The following is a 23,655-nucleotide window of genomic DNA, read 5'->3' as shown; positions in this document are numbered from 1 at the left end:
GTTACATCATTGCTAAAATCTGGACAGTAGAGGTAAAGGGGAAAGAAATCCCCAGCTTGAAGGATGCATGTAGGGGTTCACATTTCATCATCAGAAGAGTGCTTAATCTTCTTGATCTCTGTTATAGCTCTCTTGGAGTGACACTCTTAAAGGTTTCACTTCCATCTGCCTGTGAATACAAATGGGAAGAAGATCACAGGAAGATGTCCTGTGTCAGATGAGAAATGTGGGTGTTGTGGACCAACTGTTCTCTCTGATAGACATTGTATTATCCTGAAGTTTTCCCTGCAGAAAAGTTTAGGAACTATCATTGTATAGCCCCATCTCACACCAAGGTTCTAACTTTTTGTGCAAGGTGATTTCTCTTTAATTTACAGTGCCAAATACATTGTTAAGGATTGATGTATACCCAGTGATTATTGGAGTATGCTGGTTTGCATGCATGCAAAAAGCTTCTCTTTCCAGAAAAAATAAACCTGCAGGAGAGCTTAGGCTCTGGGTTTTCTGCTGACAGTTAATGGGTCTTCTAGAGTAGAAGGCAGCTCAGAATTTGGCCTTGTGCAGAGTATCTCAGCGTGGAGGACCAGTGGCTCTTTCAAATGAAGAACTAATTCCTTTAGTATTAAGTATTTGCAATATAATTTGAAACTTAGTGGTGTTTATCCATGGCCCTGTCTATCTCTGGCTGAAGTCAACAGGTTTCTTTCCAATGTTACCCCAGGGTTCACACACCTCAGCCAGTAAAGTACATGTGTTCATTTTCCCAAATGGTTTAGAACTTGGCAGACTTGGGTCTGTCTTTGTTTTTTTGAGTTCTGGACATATTTGAAACTAAAGCATAAAGCAAAATTTAGAGGCTAAATATTCTGTGGTTTATGAACCACTAATCTTCCATGACTCACCTTTCATGCAGTCTTATGGCCCTACTGGCTTGGAAACAGGCAACAGCAGTTGACCACCTGCAGCATCAGCATCAAGGAAAGTTAATGTGGTAACTCTTTGAAATGTGGAACCTGAAAAAACCCAAACCAACAGAAATTTCACTGTAATATGCTGATTTAGCCTAACTTTCCGCCACCTTTAAGACATCGCAACAATAGGACTTTTACAGAAAAACTTTTTATTTAAATCAAAGGGTAGGCAAACCTCTCAAAACTTGTCCCATGCTAATGTGCACCAGAATAAAACTTGTCAGCCCTGCTAGAAGTCTTGCTGAAACCTGCACTCAGCTAGAAGGAAGTACCATGCCAAATAAACAGGAAATAAGACTTTTATTTTAGAAGTCAAATTCTTTTATCCCACCCTTGGTTCTTTGAGATTTTGTTTTTACATTTTCTTTTACAATCTCCCATCTCGATAATCCTAGACTAAATTATTGAAGCACTGAATCATTTTTCTTCCTGAGTACTGAGTCAATATATAAAAAATTGCATCTAAGGGGCTTTAATGGAAGGTGTTGTTTAAATGCTAGCAAAGCAGTATTGTTGGACTTGTGTATGTTGAGTGTAAAGGTCTGAAGCCAGACCTGTAGTTCAAATCTATCTTGTGTACTTGAAACTTCATGCTACTGTCAGCTTAAATTAACAAGCTTCACATCCACTGGCACTGAAAATTATTCTATAATTGCAAGTTGCATTTCAAGATGGTTTAAAGAGCCCCTTTTCCAAATGTTTTGTGCAAGTTCTCTTAAATACATTCTCATCTGGGTTTCCCAGATGATGCTCAGGTGTTCTGTGGTGCTCAGTCACTGGTGACACATAGAAGTTGTGGAGAAACAGTGCAAATTCCACCTGCTGTGAGAGGATGACCTGAAACAAATATCTTCCTAGTGGTTTCCCTGCTGCTTGCATCACTTTATGTCCTGAAAGGCAGCACAGTACTGGGAAAATTGTTTTCCTTCCTGCAAAAAACAGGTTACTAGTCTACATGCTGCTGTTCAATGATCAAGGTCATACCCCCACCCTGAAGTGTCCCTGAATTTTGGATGGTCTTTGTCACATTTGTGTGTCTATCATAAACACCAGCTTGTACCAGTTATTCTGTACTTGTCAAGCACAAGATACATGACACAAATTAAACACAAAGGTTTATTGGTAAGATGAGGCCTGGTGCAATCTCCCTTCAGAAACTCTAAGTGCATGTTGTGCATATTCTGAAAATCCTTCTTTAAGGACTATGAATGTTGTTACTAGAAGTTTGATCCTTTATGAGATCAGCTGTCAGTGATGAAATTCAGATTGAGATTTTTTAGTCCAAACCTTCTCTAGACAAAGTATTTGGGTTTTGGTATATATTGAGTAGTAGAAATGATTCTTTAAAGGAAAATCAGTAGAATTTTAGTGGCAGTGACCTGCTGCTTAGTACACCGAAAACATTTCTGGTGATCTTGCCTTTTTCTTTGCCCTCCCTTTTTAAATGTTGCTTACAAACTAGAATTGTGGGAGGTTTTGAAGTGAGATTGAATTACTCTTCCCAGAGTGGTTCTACAGGAAGCCCCTTTGGAATCAGCAAGAACAAGCCAACTTGCATCCCGTTTGCTGTCTGGGCTTCCCTCTGGCTTCAATTTGCTGCTATAAAACAGTTTTTAGGTATGGATGCTGTACTGAACCTGCCCAATGCATGTCACATTTAGCTACTCATATTTCTTCCAAGATAATGACTGCAAAGAAGCTGTTTCTTGTGGTCTCCCTTGATTTACTACTTCTTAATCTGATGTTTCAAATTAAACCTGAGTCTTCAAATGTCATTGCATTCTTTTAAGACATGTTCAGCTGCTTTGTAGTGGGTGTGCTCTTTCCTACAGTTTAATGCTCAGTGGTTATGGAATAATTGAATAATGTAGCATATCTGTTTTTAATCAGGATGGTTCTATGTTATCAAAGGTACACATTTATTTCTCACTTTTCTTTATATTTCTGCACCCTTCCTTGCACCTGAAATACCCTTTGCAGCTGGTTTAATTTATCAAGAAATCTTTAAGGTATAATTGTTCAAGGGCAAACATCAGGTCTTATGTTAGACATTCCATTGTAGCCGCATGAACTTCTGAGAGTAAGTGAAGTTAGAAATTTGTACAGATCCACTGGGCATGGTATCTTTATTTGGTACCCTAAGTAGCACTGATAAATTGAGGAAAATTAGAGGAAATTGAGGAAAATTTACAACCGTTTGTAATTAGAAGAAAGTCATCATCGTTAGTGAATATTTTCTAGTCAGCATAGACTTGTATGGAGGGCATGATTTTCCTTTAAAAGAATGGGGGTGATATTTCATTTGTTTGTTTTCTTACAGGGTTTTATAAACCAAGATTTTTACTCCCATCCTTGTCCTTTAATAAACCTGGCTTTAAATAAATGTATGTCACTTAGCATCATCTTGAGATATTATTTTACATAAGATCAGGATGAAACTCCTCACTCTTCTATGCCATTTTACCATGGAAACGATTTCAGTTTGATGTCCATGCTACATTAGTTGTGCAAATATAATAAAAGCAAAAAGTTTATTGATTAGGCAGATTTGTGATTTGCAAATTCAACAAAAACTAATCAATTGAACATCACTTGGAAAAGTATATAGGACTAGTTGTACTTCTTGGAAGGATACCCAAGACATAGAATAAAGGAAATCTGCCACAGAACACCTCTCATCTCTAACACTAGTTAGTAGGCCAAACTCCTAGAAGATATCATACATAGCAGCATTAAAAAAATGGCCTCACTTCATTTCAGAAAGCTCCTTCTGTATTTCATACCTCAAACCCTATCAGAATCTCACATGCAGCTACATGAGAGCTTAACAGTATTTCAGTATTTGAAACATCCTGGAAAATTTTATTATTTCAGAATGGAACATAGGGGCTGCAATAGTATTTTGTTAAAATGAGACCTGGAACTGTTTGAACCTGTTCTTTCCTTTTCTGTGTATGAACAAGATTTATGCTGATGCAAAGCCTCATGGCTGATGTGCTGAATGTGAAATTCAAGGCACTGAAATTATGGGATTTGAAGAACTTGCTTCTGGGAAAATCTATGAAGTGATTGTCACAAATCAAATTGTGACTTAGTTTGGAATATTTTTGCTGTCACTTTACTGAGTCTAAGCTTTAGCAAAAATTCCCACTTGATCTGTAATTCCCATTTTGTGTGGGTCAGTTATGCAAAAGCATATTGTGGGAACATACTCAAGGATTTTACACACATTTGCCAAAACTTTAGTTTGCAAAACTTTTGGATCATGGAGTTGTGCATGAAGATTTGGCATCTCATCCTGTTCCTACTGTGATGTCTAACAGTAGTATCAAATTTTACTGGGAAAAAGTTAGGACATTTAGGAGTCTGGGTTGAAAATTCCTATTTTTTTTCTTTTTTTTGACAAACTGACTTTTCTAAAAACCAGGTTTGTAGAGAACAAGCAACATATTGATGAGGCAACAGAGGAAGACACCTTAGTCAAGTCAGAACTGATGGGAAATCTCTCTTACTCCTATAGTGTGAGGACACATTCAGGTTCTGCTTGACCACAACACTTAGAAAGACCTACAAATAGCAGAGCACAGGCACAAGATCTGAACATCCCAAAAAGAATGATTTGTGGGCAGTATCCTATTATCTCCTCAAGAAAGAAAAATACTTTCACTTGCATTGTTTTCAGTTCAAATTAGTCCTACTTGTAGCATCATAATCCTGTTCCTATAGAGCCCAGTTCCTGTTACAGTTTCCTGTGTCTGAAGGAGAAGCTGCCCAGAACAGCATGGCCATGACTGGTGGCATTCCAACTCCCCTGCTTATCCCAGCTTCCAGCCTCTACCCCTCTGCTAAAATGACACACGAATTTATAACCTTTGCTGATCCTTTATGGTTTATTGTTCTTCCTACATGCTCTTTCTTGAGTATCAGTAGCTGACAGAAGGCAGGATACTTCCTTGTGTGGTCTTGTAGGGCAAGACTGAAAAGATAGGCACAAGTCATATGAATGCAAAAATTCGTGTCTGCAGTTCAGGGGAGAACATGTTAAGTTATAGATTTGTGCAGAAATATGGCAACCACATGTCAGTCCTTGTGCATGTTAGTCCTTTGGTAAAAAAGAATCTGTCAGAAAGGAAATAAACTGTGTGAGAAGGGGAAAAGCAAGCAGGTTTAGAATAGAAAAAAAACCCCTTAATTTAAATACTGAAGATTTTAAAGCATAATAGATAGCATTTAATCCCTGACAAAAGTCTGAGTTCAGTGATCTGTGTAAGGGAATAAACTGTATCCAGTGTTTTAAAATATGTGCTTTAAAAAAAACACCCCCAACTGATTTAAAAAAAGGAAAGGTATAATGAGATCCAGCTTCCTGTAAGTTTATGGTAATTTTGTGCCTTTTGCTAGTTGTTCTATTTACGTGGTCCTTTACTGTAGCCTGGCTCCCACCCTTTAATATAGTTATCCTCACAGCACTTCTTTGTGGTAAGGAAGTACAATAATCCCCACTTTACAAATGGGGAGCCATGGCAAAAGAGAGGCTTAGTGACTCGCCTGAGGTCATGCAGGCAGCCCATTATGGAGCAGGGAATTCAACCAGGACTCCCAAACAGCAGACAAATGCTCCAACCCCAGGGCTGTCTGTCCTTTAGCTCACATTTTTAAAGCACTCAAAAGGTTGTATCCAGATTTTGAGAGATGGTTGGGGGGTTATTGAATCCAGTCTGACTAACAGAACAGAATAGCTGGACCAAGTGAAAATGTGCTTCTCAGTGTAGAGTTGCAATATCAGTAAGTCAAATAAAGGTTTTTCCGCTGGCAGCTCTGGTTTCCTCTCACTTGCCTGAGCTCGCTCTCTCATACACACACACACACACACACAGGCACTCTCTGCAGCTCATTTTTCTCCTGCCTCGGAAGAAGGACTTGGTGAAAGGAAATTGGTATAATTAAATGGTTATGTAGGAAGCTGATGGTAAGTATTTACTTTTATAAAATAAGTGGAGGAGGAAAAAATCTATTAGATGGATTTCTTAGTGTTTGCTTTTTTGGGTTTATTTTTGGGAGTAGAGTATTGAGTGACAGAGATTTCTTCCCAGCAGAAAATGCTTGAAACACATTAGTCTGGTTTGGTATTAGAAAGATTAGAGGGCACACTGTGAGAATTTGTAAGGATTTATGTGCTTTTTAGAGAGGATTAAGAATAAAAAAAAAAAAAAATCCAGATTAGAAATGCTGTCTAACCACATCACTACTCTACAGACCAGCATTTGCATGGTGGTTTTCTTCTATGTTTTAATACCACAATGTTAGCATTGCAACTTCAGTTACAGTTGGTTTTGTTTAAAGACTATAGTCTAGGTGTGCACAGCATGTGAGATCAAATGTTAGGAGTTGATGTAGCATCCTTACAATCTGATTCAGGAGCAAGCTGGAGCAAGCAAGAAACTCCTAAGAAAAGTATTTTAGGCATATTCATATTCTACAGAGTTGCTTAAATAAAAGAAAAAAAATATCAGACACATGTTCATGGCTTTTAAGTGCGTGCTTTCTTCCTGTCAGTCAAATTGTGAGCTTGAACAAGATTTGTTCTCTGGAACATTATTTCTTTAAAATATTTGGACATGGTAGTTCCCTAGTAACACCAGACTGTACAACATGGAATTAGTTATTTGTTTGGGAACAGAATTGTTAAACATCCTCTAAGCTGTAAAAGGATACTTCCTAATTATTTACTAGAAGCATCCATAGTTAATTAAAGTCAGACTGCTAAATGTGGATAATTAGAGGCTTATGTTGCTAGAAAACTGCTTGTGCTGATTTGAGCTAGTATTTAATTTGTAAATTCAATCCTTTTTAGACACTTTATTTAGAAAAAGCTTAAATCTTTGCAAGATGTTCTTATGAAAAAGACTAGCTATGTCTTTATTCTTTACAGTCTCACTATACTACACAACAATTTGTCCATAGTTTTTGTCCTTACCAACATGCAATACAAGTGTAACTTGACCAGCAACAGTGGCTTAATTGTTCAGGGTTTCTTTTTTTTTCTTTCTTTTTACTTCCTTCTACACTGTTTCTTTCTTTCTTCTTTCTTTGTTCCTTTCATTTCATTTTGTGTAGAGGTTGGAGTTGGACTTTTTCCACAGTATTGTTTGTCCAGTGCATACCTGAGCCCAGTGATGCTTGGAGGATGAGTGGATGTTGAGTGTTGTGTATTTTCCAGCCACGTGCCAGTGGCTGTTTCAGGCACTTGGTACCATATCCATTTCCATGCCACAGTCACCCTGTGACAGTGACAGCAGTGTATTGTACCTAAGTACAGAAACTTGAGCATTTTGTCCCTGCAGGGGTCCTGTGAGCAGCTGTAGTACCTGTAATTTCCCCTCTAGCTCTTTTCAGCCATTGCAGTGGCACTGACCAAAGTGGAGTGCTCTTTGCATGTGTGAACATTGTTTGGATTGGATTCTGGGTGTTGGCTGTTTGGTTTAGCTTTGTTTTCAGTTTTACTTCCCTTACAACATAATTTTTGAAGCAACATTTAGGTGACATATGCTTTCTCTGATGCTGTTTTGTCATGTAAACACTCTGCAAAGTCAGTACAGATGTATGGGGTAAGAGATGTTTTGTTACTGGCCTCTTATGGTTTGTATTGCAGCTTCACTGCAGCTTAGATTGTGTTGCATTCTAGTGCCTCCTGACAATAAAATATTTTCATACCATCTACATTATACCTAGCACATTATTGTCACTACTAGTGATCTGAAAATTTTATTGCAGGTTTTTAGTAGTGGAGACATTGCAAATACTGGCATTAGTATGCTGTGGAAAGGTGCATATTAGAAGGGGAGAAAGACATGTGGGAAGATTGATTACTTAAAAAGTTGGGTATTCATCTGAAAGGCAAAATAAATTTTTGAAATGTGCTGGCAGATACGGACTCAGTAGGCAGCAGTTTATAGCAATGTAGTTGATTGAAAGTCCACTGGCATAAATTGTGGTTTTAGCTGAATGGAGAACTGAATTTGGAGCCTTGTCATTAATGAAAGAACAATTAGTTGAACAAGTCATTCTTCCTCTTTTTCAGGGAAATTGTTGTTTATTGCAGTGACTGTAGCTGTGAGAGACTTTCACTGTTTGTCCCTTCAGGTACTAAGTACATTTGTTAGAAGAGAAGCAAGGCTTTGATTTCATCTTGTGTCTTTGGAAATGCAATCACTTTCTTTCTTATTTAGATGATATTGTGATTTCACATAATTCTTTAAAGTACGAAGATTTTTATTTTGTTTTCCTGTGTGTGTTTTAAAAAGATGCTTATACTGGAAAGAGACTTATGCTGGGCTCTCAAGTGACTATGTGTCAATACAGACATTCACTGCAAGTTTAACTTCTGGAAATGAAGGCAGAATTTCTCAGTTTGAAGCTCTACATCATGGTTAGGAAATAATCTTTATCCCATTTCTGTATTGACCTCGGCAATTCAAATGCTTGAAACACTAGAGGATTTTGTGGGGGTTTTGTTGTCAATATACAGAAATGCTAACAGAGCACTATGCCAGAAGAAATCTGAAGTCCACAGAATCTGTGTTCTTATAAATGAGGAAGGAGATTCCAAGCATTATTTGAAAACCTGTGTACATAATTTATCCAATATCTCAAATGATTTGCTTTCTAAACTGTGGTTCCTGACAGGTTTATGCAGTGAAGCACAAAGCTCTGTGGCTCCACACCTTAGACCAAAACACTTTCTGGAGGTGCCTCTTTCTCTCAGTTGGCTGTGAGGGAGAAAAAACTCAGATGAAATATGTAACTTTTAGACTAATATCTTCTGTGAGAAGAGCTGCCCTCTTAAACTGTTTTGTATAAACTTAGAGAAGGCGTTTCTGTTTGTTGATGAAACATGTCAGGTATGTTCTATGGAAAACAATTCTCAGACTGGGTTTCCAGGTGCATACATGTGGCATTGAAGTGTAAGTCCTGTTTGGAAATGAATGAGTTTTCTGTTCCCCTGCTCTGTAGATAACTGCAGCCTGTTCTAGGAAGAGTATGCTTCATACAGTCAAAAATAATGTGGCCTTAATTTAATTGATTTTTCTCTTGTTCAAATTGAAGTTTCGCTGTTTAGTCAAGTATTGTTAATTGCAACTTTTGTCAGAATCAGATGAATAGATACATAGTCCATCACAGATTGGTATGTGTGACAGAGGATTAAGATCAGAAGTCCAGTATTTTCATTGGTTTAACATGACTTATTAGTGGGTTGAGTAATTTCTCAGGTTTTTTCTTTGTTAAACTTGTCTATTAAATACACATTTTACAGTTGTCTTCTAATTTACATAGAAAATTCAAGGAATTAGTACTAGGGTCAGCTACTACTTTTTTTCCTGAAAGCCATGAAATTTTACTTTTAAAAAATACAGTAATTTTTGCTTTTTCTTGGGAAATATGAACTGTTCAGCAGAAGAATTTCTTCTGAAGCAGATAACTGTAAATAGTTCTCTAAAATGCCATTCTTGTAGCATTATGAAATTTGGTTTCCATGCTATTTTACTAGTTTATGTGCTGTAAGAATGATTTGCAGTAAAGACTTTGAATTTCTGCAAAAGCATTTGTTCTGTACTAGCAGTACTTTGCAGGGAGATATCCAGATATTTCTTAAGATCTTGAAAGCTTGGTATGAAAAATCAGATTTTCCACATTCCCGCTTGCAACTAAAATCCAGTGCAAACAGAGGTCTCTTTATTTCATAAGTACTTGTTTAACACTGGCTCACTTTTGAGGCTTACTGATTTTGTTGTATTCCAGGCCAGGAAAATCAAAGTCATGGTATGAAAATATCCTCCTGAAATAAGTTATTACCTTTTAGTGCAGTTGTAAAGGATGACTTCTTGGTTAAGGCTCTGGCCTGGGACTGGAAAGTTCAAGCTGAGTTCACTTCAAGACTGTGACCCTGACCGCAACAGTGGGCACAGGCACCATTCCTGGGTCTCAGTTCCCCTCCCAGAAAATAACACCTTGCCCACCTTAGGCTGAAGATCCTGCCATGTACACAAGTACAGCACGCATACAGAACCCGTCCCTGGTCTGATTCCTAGTTGGTTCTGTCAGAAAGGTAATTAAACATCCTAATTCCCATATAACCACTTGTTTCTCTTTTGCAGTCCACATCATGGGGGATGTGAAACTGGTGACATCTACTCGAGTCTCCAAAACCTCCCTGACACTCAGCCCGCCTGTCCCTGCTGAAGCACCAGCATTTACTCTTCCTCCTCGCAATATCCGCGTGCAGCTGGGAGCCACCGCCAGGTTTGAGGGGAAGGTAAGAAACAGACAATGGAGAGCTTCTGCATTGGGTTTTGCCCTCTCCTGAAGCTATCTAGGGGGCTGCAAAAGTAGTGAAGTTGCCTCTGCAATATGGGACCTTTACTGAAGAAGAATACACCAGTGTTTACCCTCTTGGGGAGGGAGCAGCATTACAGGTCTGTTTCTGTGTAGAGGAGAGTGTTGCAGAGCCTGAGCATTGCCAAGTGTAGCCTTGTTGAGCATGCAGAGAACTGAGGTTATTATCAGTGAGAAACTGCTTCAAGGGCTGTCTCTAGTCAGCATGTCCCCTTACTGCAATTCTACATATTCTCCTACTGCACATTCACATCCCTGCATCCCAAATATCTGCCCATTCATGAGGCTTCATGCGTGACACATATCTAACCCTGCTGCAGCAAGGGAGGAATCTGCAACGAGTGCTGTGATAGTTCAGTGTCTGCACTGCCTGCCATAGGTGTTCTTAACTTAAAAAAAAAGAAGAGCATTTTCAGAGTAAAGACTGATTTGTTCAGGAAAACTTGCTAACTCAAAGGGTTTAAAAGGCTGTGTAGTGGGGTGTGTATCCCCCATTCCCCTCTTGTTTGAGATCTTGAATTGTGCATCCTGGCACAATTCCATATTTCTTTCATGTGTCAATCCTGGTATGTATTCATCCTTGTTCTAGCTATCTTCCTTTCTACTCCCTTAACCCAGTTCTTTTTCCTGGAGCTGTGAGCTTTCCCTCCCCGTCCTTTCAGCTTCCTTTGGTTCGTGTCACGCTCTGATTGCACGCTGACAGCTGCACCATCAAACTGACTGCACTTTCAGTCTTTGAAGTGGTGGGACTCGTCTGACACAGGCAGGAAACTGCAACCCTACTGTAACAAAAGCAAGGGCTAGAAGGAATTTGGGAAATTCTTAACTTCTGAAACTCTAACTTAAACACAGGGCCGGTAGAGGGCATCTGATATTTATCTTATTTGTTTATGTAAGACCAGGACAGGAACTGGGATTTTTCAACAGGAACTGTGTAGGAAAGCAGGTTTTGCAGTATATTAATTTTGAAGTGCTGAAACAAGACTCAGAACACATGGTTAGACTTGACTTTTTGAAGAAAAGGTGGCATTTTTCATACAAAGCAAATTTCAATAAAGTGCTTAAAACAAAGAACAGGTTTTACCAAACCTTCAAGATTTTTTTAAAATTTGCTTACTTTTAGATGATTTTAAGGCACCAGTCAAAAATGCTTTGTGTGTATGATGTTGGCCAGTCCCCATGAGCACTTCTGTTCTTACTCTTTATGTCTTATTTTTTATTCCTGTCATTGTTTCACCTTGTTGCAAATACAGTAGGAAAATGGCAGCGTGTTTCTACTTTCTCCATGTGACACCTGTGTACAAGGCTGTTCTAACTCCAACTGGTTCTTCCAGGCTACACTGCAATAATAATTCAGTGAAATCAAAGTTGAAGCATGTGCTAAGATTTGGTTTTATAGTTCTCATGTTTCCTAATTAAAAGCTCAAGTGGGATATTTCCAGTTTTTATTGCACTCTGCAGATTTTTTATTATTTAAGTCAAATGGAAACAATTGTAAAATATAATGACCTACAAGCTAGAGTGCCATCACTGCTTTACATTTATTTTATATCTGGTTTTAAAGTGTTAATTTTCCAGGGATGCATATCCTGTTTTTAAAACCACTTTGAAGACTGGAAGGGTGAAGTCTGAGGGGTTTTTTTAGTAGCTTGGAAAAAAATACACAAATTCAATACTAATTAAACTGTCAAGTTTAATTTCCTTGAAGGAACAAAACTTTGATTGAAGTCCTGGCTTGGACTTACTTGATGAAAAATCTAAATATCTCTTCTGGCAGTTCAGTATATGACCGTAGCCAAAACCTTTAATTTTCCATACTTAAAGTGGGGGTGACAGCATTAGTATTTTGTTTGTGCTCTTACTGTAGTAACAGGGGCAAAGTGAGGGGGAACACAGCAGCCCCTTTTGAAAGGTGCTGTGGCTGAACAGCTGCAGGAGCCTGCACAGCTGTTAACATCTGGCTCCATCTTCAGCTGGGTAATACAATGTTGCTTCTTCTGCCATTTAATATTCCAGAGTTTCAGAAGGACAGTTGACCTGTTCAGAAAAACAGGTTCAGAAGGACAATCTTAACAAAAACAATTTATTAAGATTTAGTAATAGAAGCTACTCAACGTACTTAGTTTTTTCTATCCTGGAAAACCTATCTAGGCTACAGATGTTATGATATGTTGTTGCAGTATAAATATTAAACCAGACTCAGGCTAAAGAAAAATAAAAAGTTTTTTAAATGGCTAGACAGGAGCTTTTCTTCAAAGAGTTTCTTTGCAGTGGAATTGATCTTATCAGAAAGAACAAATATTTTTAGAATCCAAGACAGGATATAAATCTGATATTGTGATGATCCTGTATTCTCATTAAGTGAACAAGGAAGAGAGGGCCCCAGAATTAAATTTGTTGGTTTTCTTTCCAGCGGCATTATTAGATAAGTTGTGTGAAATTCAAGATCAAAGAGAGTGCAGAAATTGAGAAATAGCCCATAAATGTAGGAAATTTGAGGTAGAAAGAAACTGGGGCTTCCTTTAATGGGATTTTATTTTTATTATTTCCCTGTTCCTTCAACTACCACCCTGATTTTCTTACTAAAATTTCAGGAAGTTTATTTATATCTGACTGCAGATCTCAGTTTTCTAGTGGCATCTTAGCATAGAAATTTAAATCATTATCTTTCAAGAGTATGAGTATTACTTTGTCTTGGAGCACAGAGTGGAAACAGTAATGCAAAGCCATGGTTACTTTCACTAGATACTCCCCAAAGATCTGGATGGACATCTCACTTGTTCATCAATAAATTGCTGAGGTGATTTTTAGGCAAACCACCCCAGAAAATTGTGAAACTGTGTTGTATGTTCACAACTTTTTAGGACTGGGTTGATAAGCTGTTCTTCAATGGCACACCATGTGTGAGGTGAGCAGCTCAAGGCAGTAATCTTGTGCCCTGTGTTAAGGCATTTTAGCTCGTTGTCAGAACCTTTAAGACACTCCTGGAAAAGAAGACCAAAATGTTACCAGGCTTTGTTTTAAGCTACTTCTTTCTGGATTGTATTGAACACTGGATGTTAACTTGTGCATTTGATTGCAGCAAGCCCTTAACCTGCCTTATTTGCACATGTATAATATTGATGGTCATTAATTTTATGAGCCTAAAAAAATACTTGTGCTATAACTCTGCTTGGGAGGAACAGCCAAATGTTCTACAGACCACAAACCCATTGCCTAGTGGTCAGGCAAGAGCTTTCCTCCTTGGACAAAGCATTGTACAGTTGGCAACAGTGCAGTATGGGTGGTTTTTCTGCTTCATGTGGGCCATCATACATGGTCCATTGCCAGAACCAAGATATCGAACTACTAAATCTGTCTGGTATTCTAATCCCAGGGAGCTAGATCTCATGGAGCTCATGGTTTGAGTAGGTGTTGGGGTACTAAATTCAGCTTGGTGCCCATTGAGTAGTGACTGTTCTGCCCTTCCCCTCCCATCACCCTCCAGGTAAGGAGCTGGATGGTAAATTTTAAGGCAAGCCAGGTCAATGTCAAATCCTACACTTTTAATGTGCTTTCTGGTTGTTCTTTTACAACCCTGCTGTTGAATCTGTTTGAATCAGTTAAGTCCAATGATGTACAGTTGCTTTTGCTGCTGGTGGTTGCACAGGTACTGTTTAGAAAAACACACCTGAAGAAATGAATTGGGATCAGGCAGTAAAAACAAGAGGCAGTGGGAAGATCAGCAGTGATTCTGCCATCTATTCTGGGATAGAGAGGAGACCCATTTCTGCAGTGTTTTAAGAGGTAAAGAGTAGGGAACCTCTACAAGAATGAAGACTGTGTTAAACACTCCCACAGCATTTATAAATTCTTTCAACTACCCACTAATGTTAAAACTAATTTTAACCTCTATTTTTTTTTTTACTGCGGTATGTGTTACACGCATAGCACGAGCTAGGCATGGCAAAACCTTTGGTATCTTCCCTTAGATTTGGTCTCAAGGCAGCAGTGTGTGTGCCATTTCCAGTCCTCAGTCAGCAGGCTCTCCAGAAAAATGCCTTAATTACACCACATGCCTGGATTTCAGATGACAGGATCAGAGAGGAGCCCATGTAATGGCAGAGGATGATGACATGGCACATCTTGCTGTTGGCCTGAGATATTTGCTGTTACAAAATGTACTGGGCAGTTCAATGCATGAAGCTGCCAGTGGCTTTGGATCTGTGCTTTCTGGAGGGATGCCTGTTCTGAACCTTATAAGGGAAGAAATTCAGGAGAGACCCATGTTTTCATGGGAGACAGTTGTCTGATGGAAGTAAGTGCTGTGAGAGGACTTGTGCTGATAGTGTGATACTCCCAGAAACCTGATATGAAACACTGAGGCATGTTCTGAAGGGAAAGAATTAAAAAAGTTTTCAACTTGCCTGTGGATTTTATTTGGTCTTCCTTTCCACGTATCACTGGAGCATTCTTGGGAAAAATGTGGTGCATTGAGAAGTTACTTAGACATTTTGTGTTAGGCACAAGGTATAGACAGCTGAAATAAAAGAAAAAAAACCCAAAACCACAAAAATAAACACAGAGGGTGGCTGTGAGCAGCTTATGGCATGCTGGTTTCTGTTTGCATCTTCTACTGCTGTGTCTTCTTCCTTGGTGTAATCGACGTCCCATCATATTCACTCACCACATACATGTTCTCATGAGCAACGCATGCATTGTTTTATTTGGTTTTTTTTAACTCTGTAACTCTATATTGGCATATGGAAACAGTGTCAGCTTTACATGAGGCCAAATGAAAATGGCTGCTCTGCTGGGAAGTGGTTAAGGTGGGATTCAGTCAAAAGGAGTTCCCCACACAGTGTCACCTACACCCAGAATTATTTAAACACACTTCCTTTCATCAACTGACACAAGCACCCATGTGTTGATGCCCATTTTCCTTGCCTTGCAAATGATACATCCTTTAGAAAAATTGTAAGTGTTCAAGTTGCTGCTCAAGAAATTTCTAGGTCTTAGTCAGGAGTGGAGGCCCATGAGCTCCACTTCTGTCTCTCCACATCTGTCTCCCTGTCAACTGTGGCCATCATAACTATACTCAGGATTTCCCTGGTAGAAGTATTTAAGCATTTCTTGTGCAGAGCATCTGATGATGCTCTTTAGTGCTGGACTTAAAACACTGTCCCCTGCAGCTGATCTGTGCATGTGCTCAGGCCACAGCCAATATTTCTGGATATTTGGCAGCGAAGTTTGGTCAGACCTTTTGCAGAGGTTTTTTTTTTTCAATCTGCCAGATGTTCAGAAATTCTAGACAATGCTGAATATCCTCAATTCCATCCAGACAAAATTTCTACACAGGAAAGAGGCCATGACTGGGGAACAGTGAACATACATACATCCCTGTTCTGAGTTGTCTTTTCTCAGGGTCGGTTTTATTATTTTGTATAATTGAGCGAGTGTTCAGTAACCCACCACCTCCCAACTGTGGAAGAAATGTGCTTTTTGATCCTATCACATTTATTTTTCTATTTGCTTTCTGTCTCCTTTCCCACTTTAATTGCTTATCTACTACCAGCTGGTGACAGGAGTTCAGCTCCATGCAGTGCCAGAAAGATTGGCTCCCTATTTTTGATCGTTGTGGTAGGAACTGCTGTAATTCAAAGAATATAAAAAAAATTATAATAATTGTGATGGTAATAATAATAGAAGTTTTTTAAAACATTCCAACTAATGTACATATGGAATTAAAGAGAATCTTGTATTATTTTCTTTAATATCTACCCAAACCAGTGTTGTTTTAGCTGAAGTCAGACTACATATTTGTGCTGCTTTTGATCACCACTTTCTTTATTTCTTTACTTTTTCTTTAATGTGTTTCTAAATATTTTGTATTTTTAGGTGGAAGCAATTAAAATCACATGACAAAGCTGACAGTAAAAGCCTGTGTGATTTCATTGCATCTACCTGCCCCCAGTTTGCTTTAATGGTTGACTCTGACAAGTTTATTTTAAGTAACTTTGAGTTTTTTTTGTGACCACCCACTACTGTAGTGTGTTGTTTGAAAGCATGACTTTGTGTTAGCTAAAGAGGAAAAGAGTTTCCATATAATTTATCCATAGGGACGTCCCTAGGGTTGATTTTGAGAAAATTTACTTCATTAGCAGAGATTTCTGGACTTGCTATTTTTCTATAGTCATTTAACAGAAATTAAAAAAAAAAAAAAACAACCAACCCAAATTCTAAATTATTGACAAGTTTGCTGAGGAAAAGGAGACAAAATATTCATATGGTGGTGTAAAAGAGGTTCAGTCTTTAAGAAAAATAAGGATGGACTAAATGTCATGACTAATCATAAAGTCCACTGTTTAGGGTTGATAATATACATGTATCTGAAAAAGAAGTAGCTCAAATCTATGTATTTCCAAAGAGAAAAACAGCTGATCAGCATATCCTAAATAGCTGAACAAGGAGATGCCCAGAGACTGAATCCATGTAGGTCAGAGTAGAAGCAGTCATTATAATTCTTCTTGGGTTTTCTGTCCCATGATGGTTAATCATGAATCTCTCAGATTTCAACAATGTCTCATTAAGTTCTTCAGTTCTGCTTTTAATTTGAAAAATATCATCATCTTTTCCAGACTAGTCTCCCTTGCTCCTCTGGGTCAGTGCAGAAGGCTTTGTTGTGGTTGATTCCACTGGCAGTAAAACTCTTCATGTAGCATTGTGCTTTCTTATTTAAATAAACATTCTTAGTAGTACATGAAACATGACTGCAGCTTAGCATTATGATGTTTTAAACTTGATTTTTTAGGGAATTGTGCCTTTGACTCTTATCACACTCATATTAGAGTTGAAAGTTAAAAAAGATCTAGTAACTGTAACAGAACTGAGAGTAGCTGACTTCCTTGTGCTGCAATAGCCTATATTGATGTGAGAGGTATGAAAAGGGAGGTAAAAAAATTTTGGTTGATTTTTTTTCTTCCAGAAATATGTCTCTAACTGGAAAGCTTTAAATTTTATTCTTCTAGCTCACCCTGAAGGTAGGACAGAGTGTTTATGATCAGATGTGCATTTGGCTAACTAGTAATATATTTGCTTTCTGCCGTCATAAAGAACATCAGACTCCTTGCCTGCATCTGGCTGATGAAACCAGAAAGGTCAGGGAAGGGTTCAGTGCCATATGTAGCAATGAGAACCCTACATAAAATAGCAAAGAGTGCTTTTGACTTTTGACTGTCTTTAAATGGGTCCTTAAGAATTTGCACCAAATGACTCCAGGTCACACTTTTTAATATAATTCTGCTTTGGCCCTGTGGGAAAAGAGAGTAGTCATTAATAGACAGCAAGCATTATGCATCCAGAATCTGCAGAAGGCAACATGTGGAGAAGGTTTATAATCAAAACACATCATTACTCATTGTGGTTTTGCTCAGTCCATGCTCACTCTAGCACCTCGACTCCAAAGCTAAAAATTTCTGCTTTTGACATGTTACTTGGCTCTGTTCACTCATGGATATAGTATGAAGTTTGGAAACCTACTGGGCAAAACCAGACAAAATAATATTTTTCCATGTAAATTTTGGACTCCCCAGTATCTAAATGCATGCTGAACAGAAAATTACATTGCTGTGAATTCAGCCCATTCATGAGGGGGAGAAACCTGTCTGTCTGACACGGAGCCACAAGGGCTGGCTGCTCCCCAGAGGAGCGTGAGCCAGGAGCCGAGGGGAGCCGTGCACGGGCTGTGCCATCACCAGCTGGCCACAGCCCTGCACCATCACCAGCTGGCCACAGCCCTGCACTGGCCTCAGTCCTTCAGGCTCTGCTCCAGCAGGCACTGCCATGTGCTCTAACAGGGCTCTGATGTTCCCAGACATGGCAAACTATGAACCAGGGTCAGGATCCCAAAGGAGGATACAGTCAGGAGAAAAAGTAGGCAAGGCAAGATTGTTCCTCTGTAGGTTTCCAGTTCAGTTTTTAACCTTCAGTCTGTAAGATATTACCTTGTCACTAGAGGTTACTGGATCTCCAGCAGAGGCCTGAAACAGCATCCATGTTTCTAGCTAAGCTTTCAGAGTTCATTGTTTAGTGTCTGGGGACAAACCTGCCTTGATCATGATTCTTAAGCCAAAAGTCATCCCAGTTCATAATTCAGCATCCCATGTGAATGCACATCTCTTGTGTTCTTCTCTTATGTTGAGGAAATAAGCTTTGGAATGGGAGTGATGTTGAAGTGTTGGGCTAGTGCTGAGGGAGCCACTGCTGCCCCTATTTGGGGTCAGAGGTTACATGTCAAAGTTCTGCACTGGCTGGAGCCAGAAAATCAAGGCATTCCACTGACTGATTGTCCCCGGAGTGACTAGTCCAGTATAAGGGCTTTGAATAACCTGCCTAAATATGTTGACTTTATTCTTCTAGGGAACCAAGCAGGCAGGCTGTAGGTTAGGAGCTAAATCATTTTTGACTCACAAGTTAGTAACCTGGTCTCTAGGCTAGCCATCCCACATTAAGAATATGTTGCAGTGAGATTCTAGAGATCTTAGACCTTTCTTTTTCAGAGGAGTTTTAGGAATAGACAGAGTGAAAACCTGGATATTTTTGTTTTAAAAAATTAAAATTCTAGGCTTTTTGATGGTGGAGATAGTTTTATTCTCTGTAAGTAAGTGCATTGTTGTAAACCTGTAGTCAAACAGAACAAAGCAATCTTTGTCTTCTGAAAATGCCATGGCCTAAACTGGTACAAATTCAAAGTCAGCTTTGCAATTTTTTTTATTGCTTATATGGAAACCTTTGTAATTCATTTGAAGAATGAGGCAAAATGGAAAAATAAGTTATTTTATATTTTTCTGAGTTTCCCCTGCTTGTCTGCATATTTTTAAAAATACTATGGTAAATGTTACTCTATGGAATATACTGTTTATTATAAATGCAACAGCTGAGCTTACTAAAACACTAATTAAAAGTCTTACTGCATTCCAACTGCAACTTTTCATTTAAAGATGACAACAAGCTGCACATGGAGCCCAGAGAAAAGGGAGAGGCAAAGACTGACAAATTAAATAATTCTGCTCATGATTATTTGCCTGTTGGCAATGGCATATTGAACTTACTTCATCCAGCTCTGTGCTCTCTCAACTCACATTGAATGAGAATGGTAATTTTCCTCCAGCTGCATGGTAGAGTCAAATCATAACTGTGTGGCTTGAGAGTTTGCCATTCCTTCAGTATGTCCTATAATACACGAGCAAGCCTTTATTTATGGTGCATGTATTATTTAAATTGCTTTTGCAAAGCTTAGAATATTAATGCAATGCACACTGTTTTGTAAAAGATTTGTAAAAGCACCTGCACACACATAGCAGTATGAAGTGTAACTTGTGTCTCAAATGTAACTCATTTATATCACACTCCCATACTGGCAAACAGTGAATAAAGATTTTTTTCTGTTCTGTGAACTCTCTGGAACAAGAGTTCAATATATTTAAGGTTGATTTTTTTTTTGTCTATATAAATTCTGGTGTTCCTTTATAAAAGAATAACTCAGCAGTTTGTCTCTGCAGGGAGGCAAATATAAATATTTCAAAACAAAGTTATTCTAAAAGCCAAAGCACTGGAAGAAAAATTATGATAGAATCTTGGAAGTACAGATTAAAGAACTATTGCAAATGGTATTGATTTCTGCTCATTCCATGGTACCACTTAAACAGCCTCATTCAACTGGAATCCTAGTGTTTGTTTGTAGTATTTAACACATACAAAGGCAGAGTAGAGTTGGGTCCTTCTCTGATGGTCTTTCTAGCCAAAACAACAAAGGAAATAATAATTGTTACCCCCTTGACATTTATGTGGGGCACCAAGGCATGGTGAGATTTATTGTCTTGTGCAAGATGACACAGAAACACAGAGATACATACCTGGATTCAGAGCAGAATGTCTGTCTTCCAGAGTTCAATTCCCATCCACTATCCTAAATGTTTGGGAGACAAATAACTTCTGATTTTGGAAGAGAAAATGAAGATGTGCAATGGGTGCAAACATCACAGATACCTAAGTGCCTCCTGTTGGATGCAGAGCATCATATTCACAATGCCAAAACTGGGTCTTTAGAGCCTTGACTCAAAGCTGGTTTGCTGGGATATGCAAATGAACAGGTTCGTCTGCCTGGGAGACTATTGCATACCCACAGGTTTAATGGAAAACACGATGTTGGATTTGTTCAGACCTCTCAGTAGGAATGGAGCAACTGCAGTTAAGTGGAGCTCTATTGAAAGCATATGCAGAGTAAGCTCTTTTTCCACAACCTAAACAGCTACTTTTGAATGCATGTGTGTTTCTCTTACCAAAATCACAGCAATTTTAGTTTTAAGAGAAAGCATTAGGAAGGAGAAGTGAGCCCAAAAACTTTCTCTTAAACTCAGCATGTCTATAAATATTTATCCTGAATTGTTGAACTAGAAATTTATGGTCACAGCAATTTATACTTAGTATTTCAGTTAGTAGTTTGAGGTTTTTTTTCTTTTAAACTGCTGTTTCTCAGTCCATGGTTTTTATTTTTATTCTAAACACAGCCATTTGTGCATTGTACTACCTGAATTACCTCTGCTAAGATGTTACTAAAAGGGTATATGTGAAGTTAGGAAAGCTTATCAATTTCACAGATTATTACAGGGTAAAAGAATCACCGACAGTTGCTAATGAGCAGTTGATGTTTTTCCACAGGATTTTATACAGAAGTCCTAATTATTTATGGCACAGCAGTAAGTTGCACTTGGTGGAATAAATGGTGCAATGGGAAATGCCAGTCGTTTAGGCTGTCTGATGTGTTCACATCTTCATGATCCAACATTGCATTTTGTATCTCTTCATAAGCACATGACTCTTAAGTGAAGTTTGTAATAAATGACACTTCATGCCCAGTGCTTTCTCAGCCCTACCAAGAAGCACTAACAAAGCAGAACACATAACTGAGGAGAATTTTTATAGCTTCTCCAGAGCACAGCCTTTTCCAGCAGTCTTTGTCACTATCAGCAGACAGTCGTTAACTGTGCAGGAACCCAGCAACAAAATCCAGTTTCAGCATTTTCTGTGGCCACTGCCAGACTCCTAAATTGCAGGAAATAAAATCTTGTCTGCTTGGAAACTGATAAAGTATGGGCATATTCATTTAAAACACATAGTATTTGTTACCACCTTACACTTCAGAAGTGGATTGCTGCCCTTAATTGCAAATTTTGTAACTCCAAACATATTTTCCAGTGGCTGTGTGTTTTGGCCACAGAAAGAAAGCAGTTTTTTCTCCATAATTTTTCACAATAGGTCCTGCAAATAGTGTGCACTCACGTAAATTTATAGATATTCCTTATCATTGGTAGCATGCTAAAAACAGCATCCCCAAACTAGGATAGTATGAAGCTCGTTTGGTCAGTGGCATAGCTCCTACAGGAACGTAGGGGCATTAGTGTTCAGTGACATATGAGATAAATTCTTGCCCTATTAAGACAGAAATTTTACACCAGGAAGTAAAAATGCAAACAAACAAACAAACAAACTTTCAGTCTTCCAGAAATAATATGCAATGGAGAAATATTTTTTTGCAAGTTTTATTGCAATAAATGATGAACATTCTCTTGTTAAAGAAAAGAAACAGGGTGAATTGTCTTCTTTAAAAAGTGACTGCCAGTTCCAACCCCAGGTATTGCAGTTATGAAGGGATTGTTGTTATGAAAATAATTGATGGTGTTTAGTTGTGCTGCTTTCCTGTGGTATCAGCAGTCTTTAGACCTGATGATATCCCAGTCTTAGGCTGTGGCTTAAAGCATTTGGATTCTGTGATCAGTTCTGTGAGATAAAACAGCTAAATGTTCTCCTAAGTGGGGACACACATACATTTTGATAATGACGGAGCAAATTGTTGGTGTTCATATCATCCTTACTTGCTCAGGGAGCTTCCTCCTGCTTCTACTTTGTCAAAACAATCATTATCCACCTTTCTGAATTATTACTGGATAAAGGATGAATGAAGGATTGACAACTGAAAGTAAAAATTTTGAAGTCTTAAAAGTTCAGCTTTTTTTGATGAGAAGAGGGGAAAAAATTTCCCAACAATTTATTTTTATTGTGTTAAAACTGTTTTATGTTTCAGTTTTTGTTCTAGTGCTGCCACATAACATTTATGAACAAAATTAGTGGCTAACACCATAAATCAGGCTGTCCTGCTGAACTGGAAGTTAATGAACCACTTCTGTTCTGACAGCTTTTCAAAACTCTGGTCTGATTCCTCAAAATCTTGTTTCCTCTAGCAAAGATTGCTGCTGCTCTGAAATGAACACCAGTCCTATCAGGAAACTTCTGACATGCTCCGGAAATCACTGTTACTGACATAAAGCAGCTGCTTCATCTAGTAATGTTTGATAGAGATCTTGACTCAGAATCACCAAAGAGGGAAACTAGGAGAAGGATGGGGAAAGAGAGATAATTTTAGGGACTTACTGGGCTATGTGGAAAAATTAGCAAGAGCATTATTTCCATTCCACAGCCACAGCTCTTTCCCTTTTAACTCCCTCATATTTGTACTGCACAATCCTAAATGATACTTTACCCTGCTCAGAGGTCAGCTATTTCTTAGCAATTTTTTAGGATTTTAAGCTATTCAGTACCTCATAAAATCTAACACTTTTTAAAAAAGTTGGACCATGGGCAGAAAGCTTTGTCTTTGCAGTTTGCCTTTTCTTCTCTAAGGAGAGACTTAGAACCAGGGAAAACTTTTATTAAAATTGATGAGAGTTTCACTCAAGAGAGGGCTGCAAAGTTTATCTTTGTGTTGTGTTGAGAGCTCTTGTACTTGCCCTTGCCTTTGGAATCTTTTTGGCCCATTCTGTGCGGCAGTGCTGAAGGTTTTGAGAGCTGACAGAGTCATTTCTTATCATGTTGCTCACATTTTCCTGTGGTGGTGGCTTTACTTCTCATATTTGTAACTCTGTTTTGTGTGGTTTTTATTTCATTGCCAAGGCTCTGGACTTATTCTGTCTGGATCTCTTCACTGTTCACTCAGTGCTGTGCACTTTGGTTTCTGAATACAAACACATTCAGTCATTGTTCATCTAAGGAGAGCAGTGGCCCCTCTGTGCTGCATCTTCAGACTTTGCATTGATTCCTCCAATAGCAAATTTGTTGGCAAGGAAGAAGTATGGTCAGATTATTTAATCTAATGGTACTAACTGTTGAAGTCTAAGTTCCTTTAAGTGTGAGTTTGGCAAAGTCTGAGTGTCTCCATGTCTCAGATCCTCAGCTATGAAGTCAAAGTTACACTTTC

General features: G+C 38.5%; 1 protein-coding gene across 1 annotated transcript in view; it reads left to right on the top strand.

The window, feature by feature from the left end:
• The first annotated feature begins 10,134 nt into the window (after positions 1-10,134).
• The window catches only part of MYLK (myosin light chain kinase), a 138,350-nt gene continuing 124,829 nt past the window's right edge, over positions 10,135-23,655 (top strand). Inside the window, exon 1 of the mRNA XM_066553728.1 lies at positions 10,135-10,284. Coding sequence (XP_066409825.1) covers positions 10,135-10,284 — 150 coding nt within the window. The remainder of the gene's footprint in view (positions 10,285-23,655) is intronic.

The sequence above is a fragment of the Molothrus aeneus genome, chromosome 7, assembly GCF_037042795.1.
Source record: "Molothrus aeneus isolate 106 chromosome 7, BPBGC_Maene_1.0, whole genome shotgun sequence".
NCBI lineage: Eukaryota > Metazoa > Chordata > Aves > Passeriformes > Icteridae > Molothrus > Molothrus aeneus.
The sequence above is the reverse complement of the archived record's forward strand: the minus strand, read 5'-3'. Positions and strand labels throughout refer to the sequence as shown.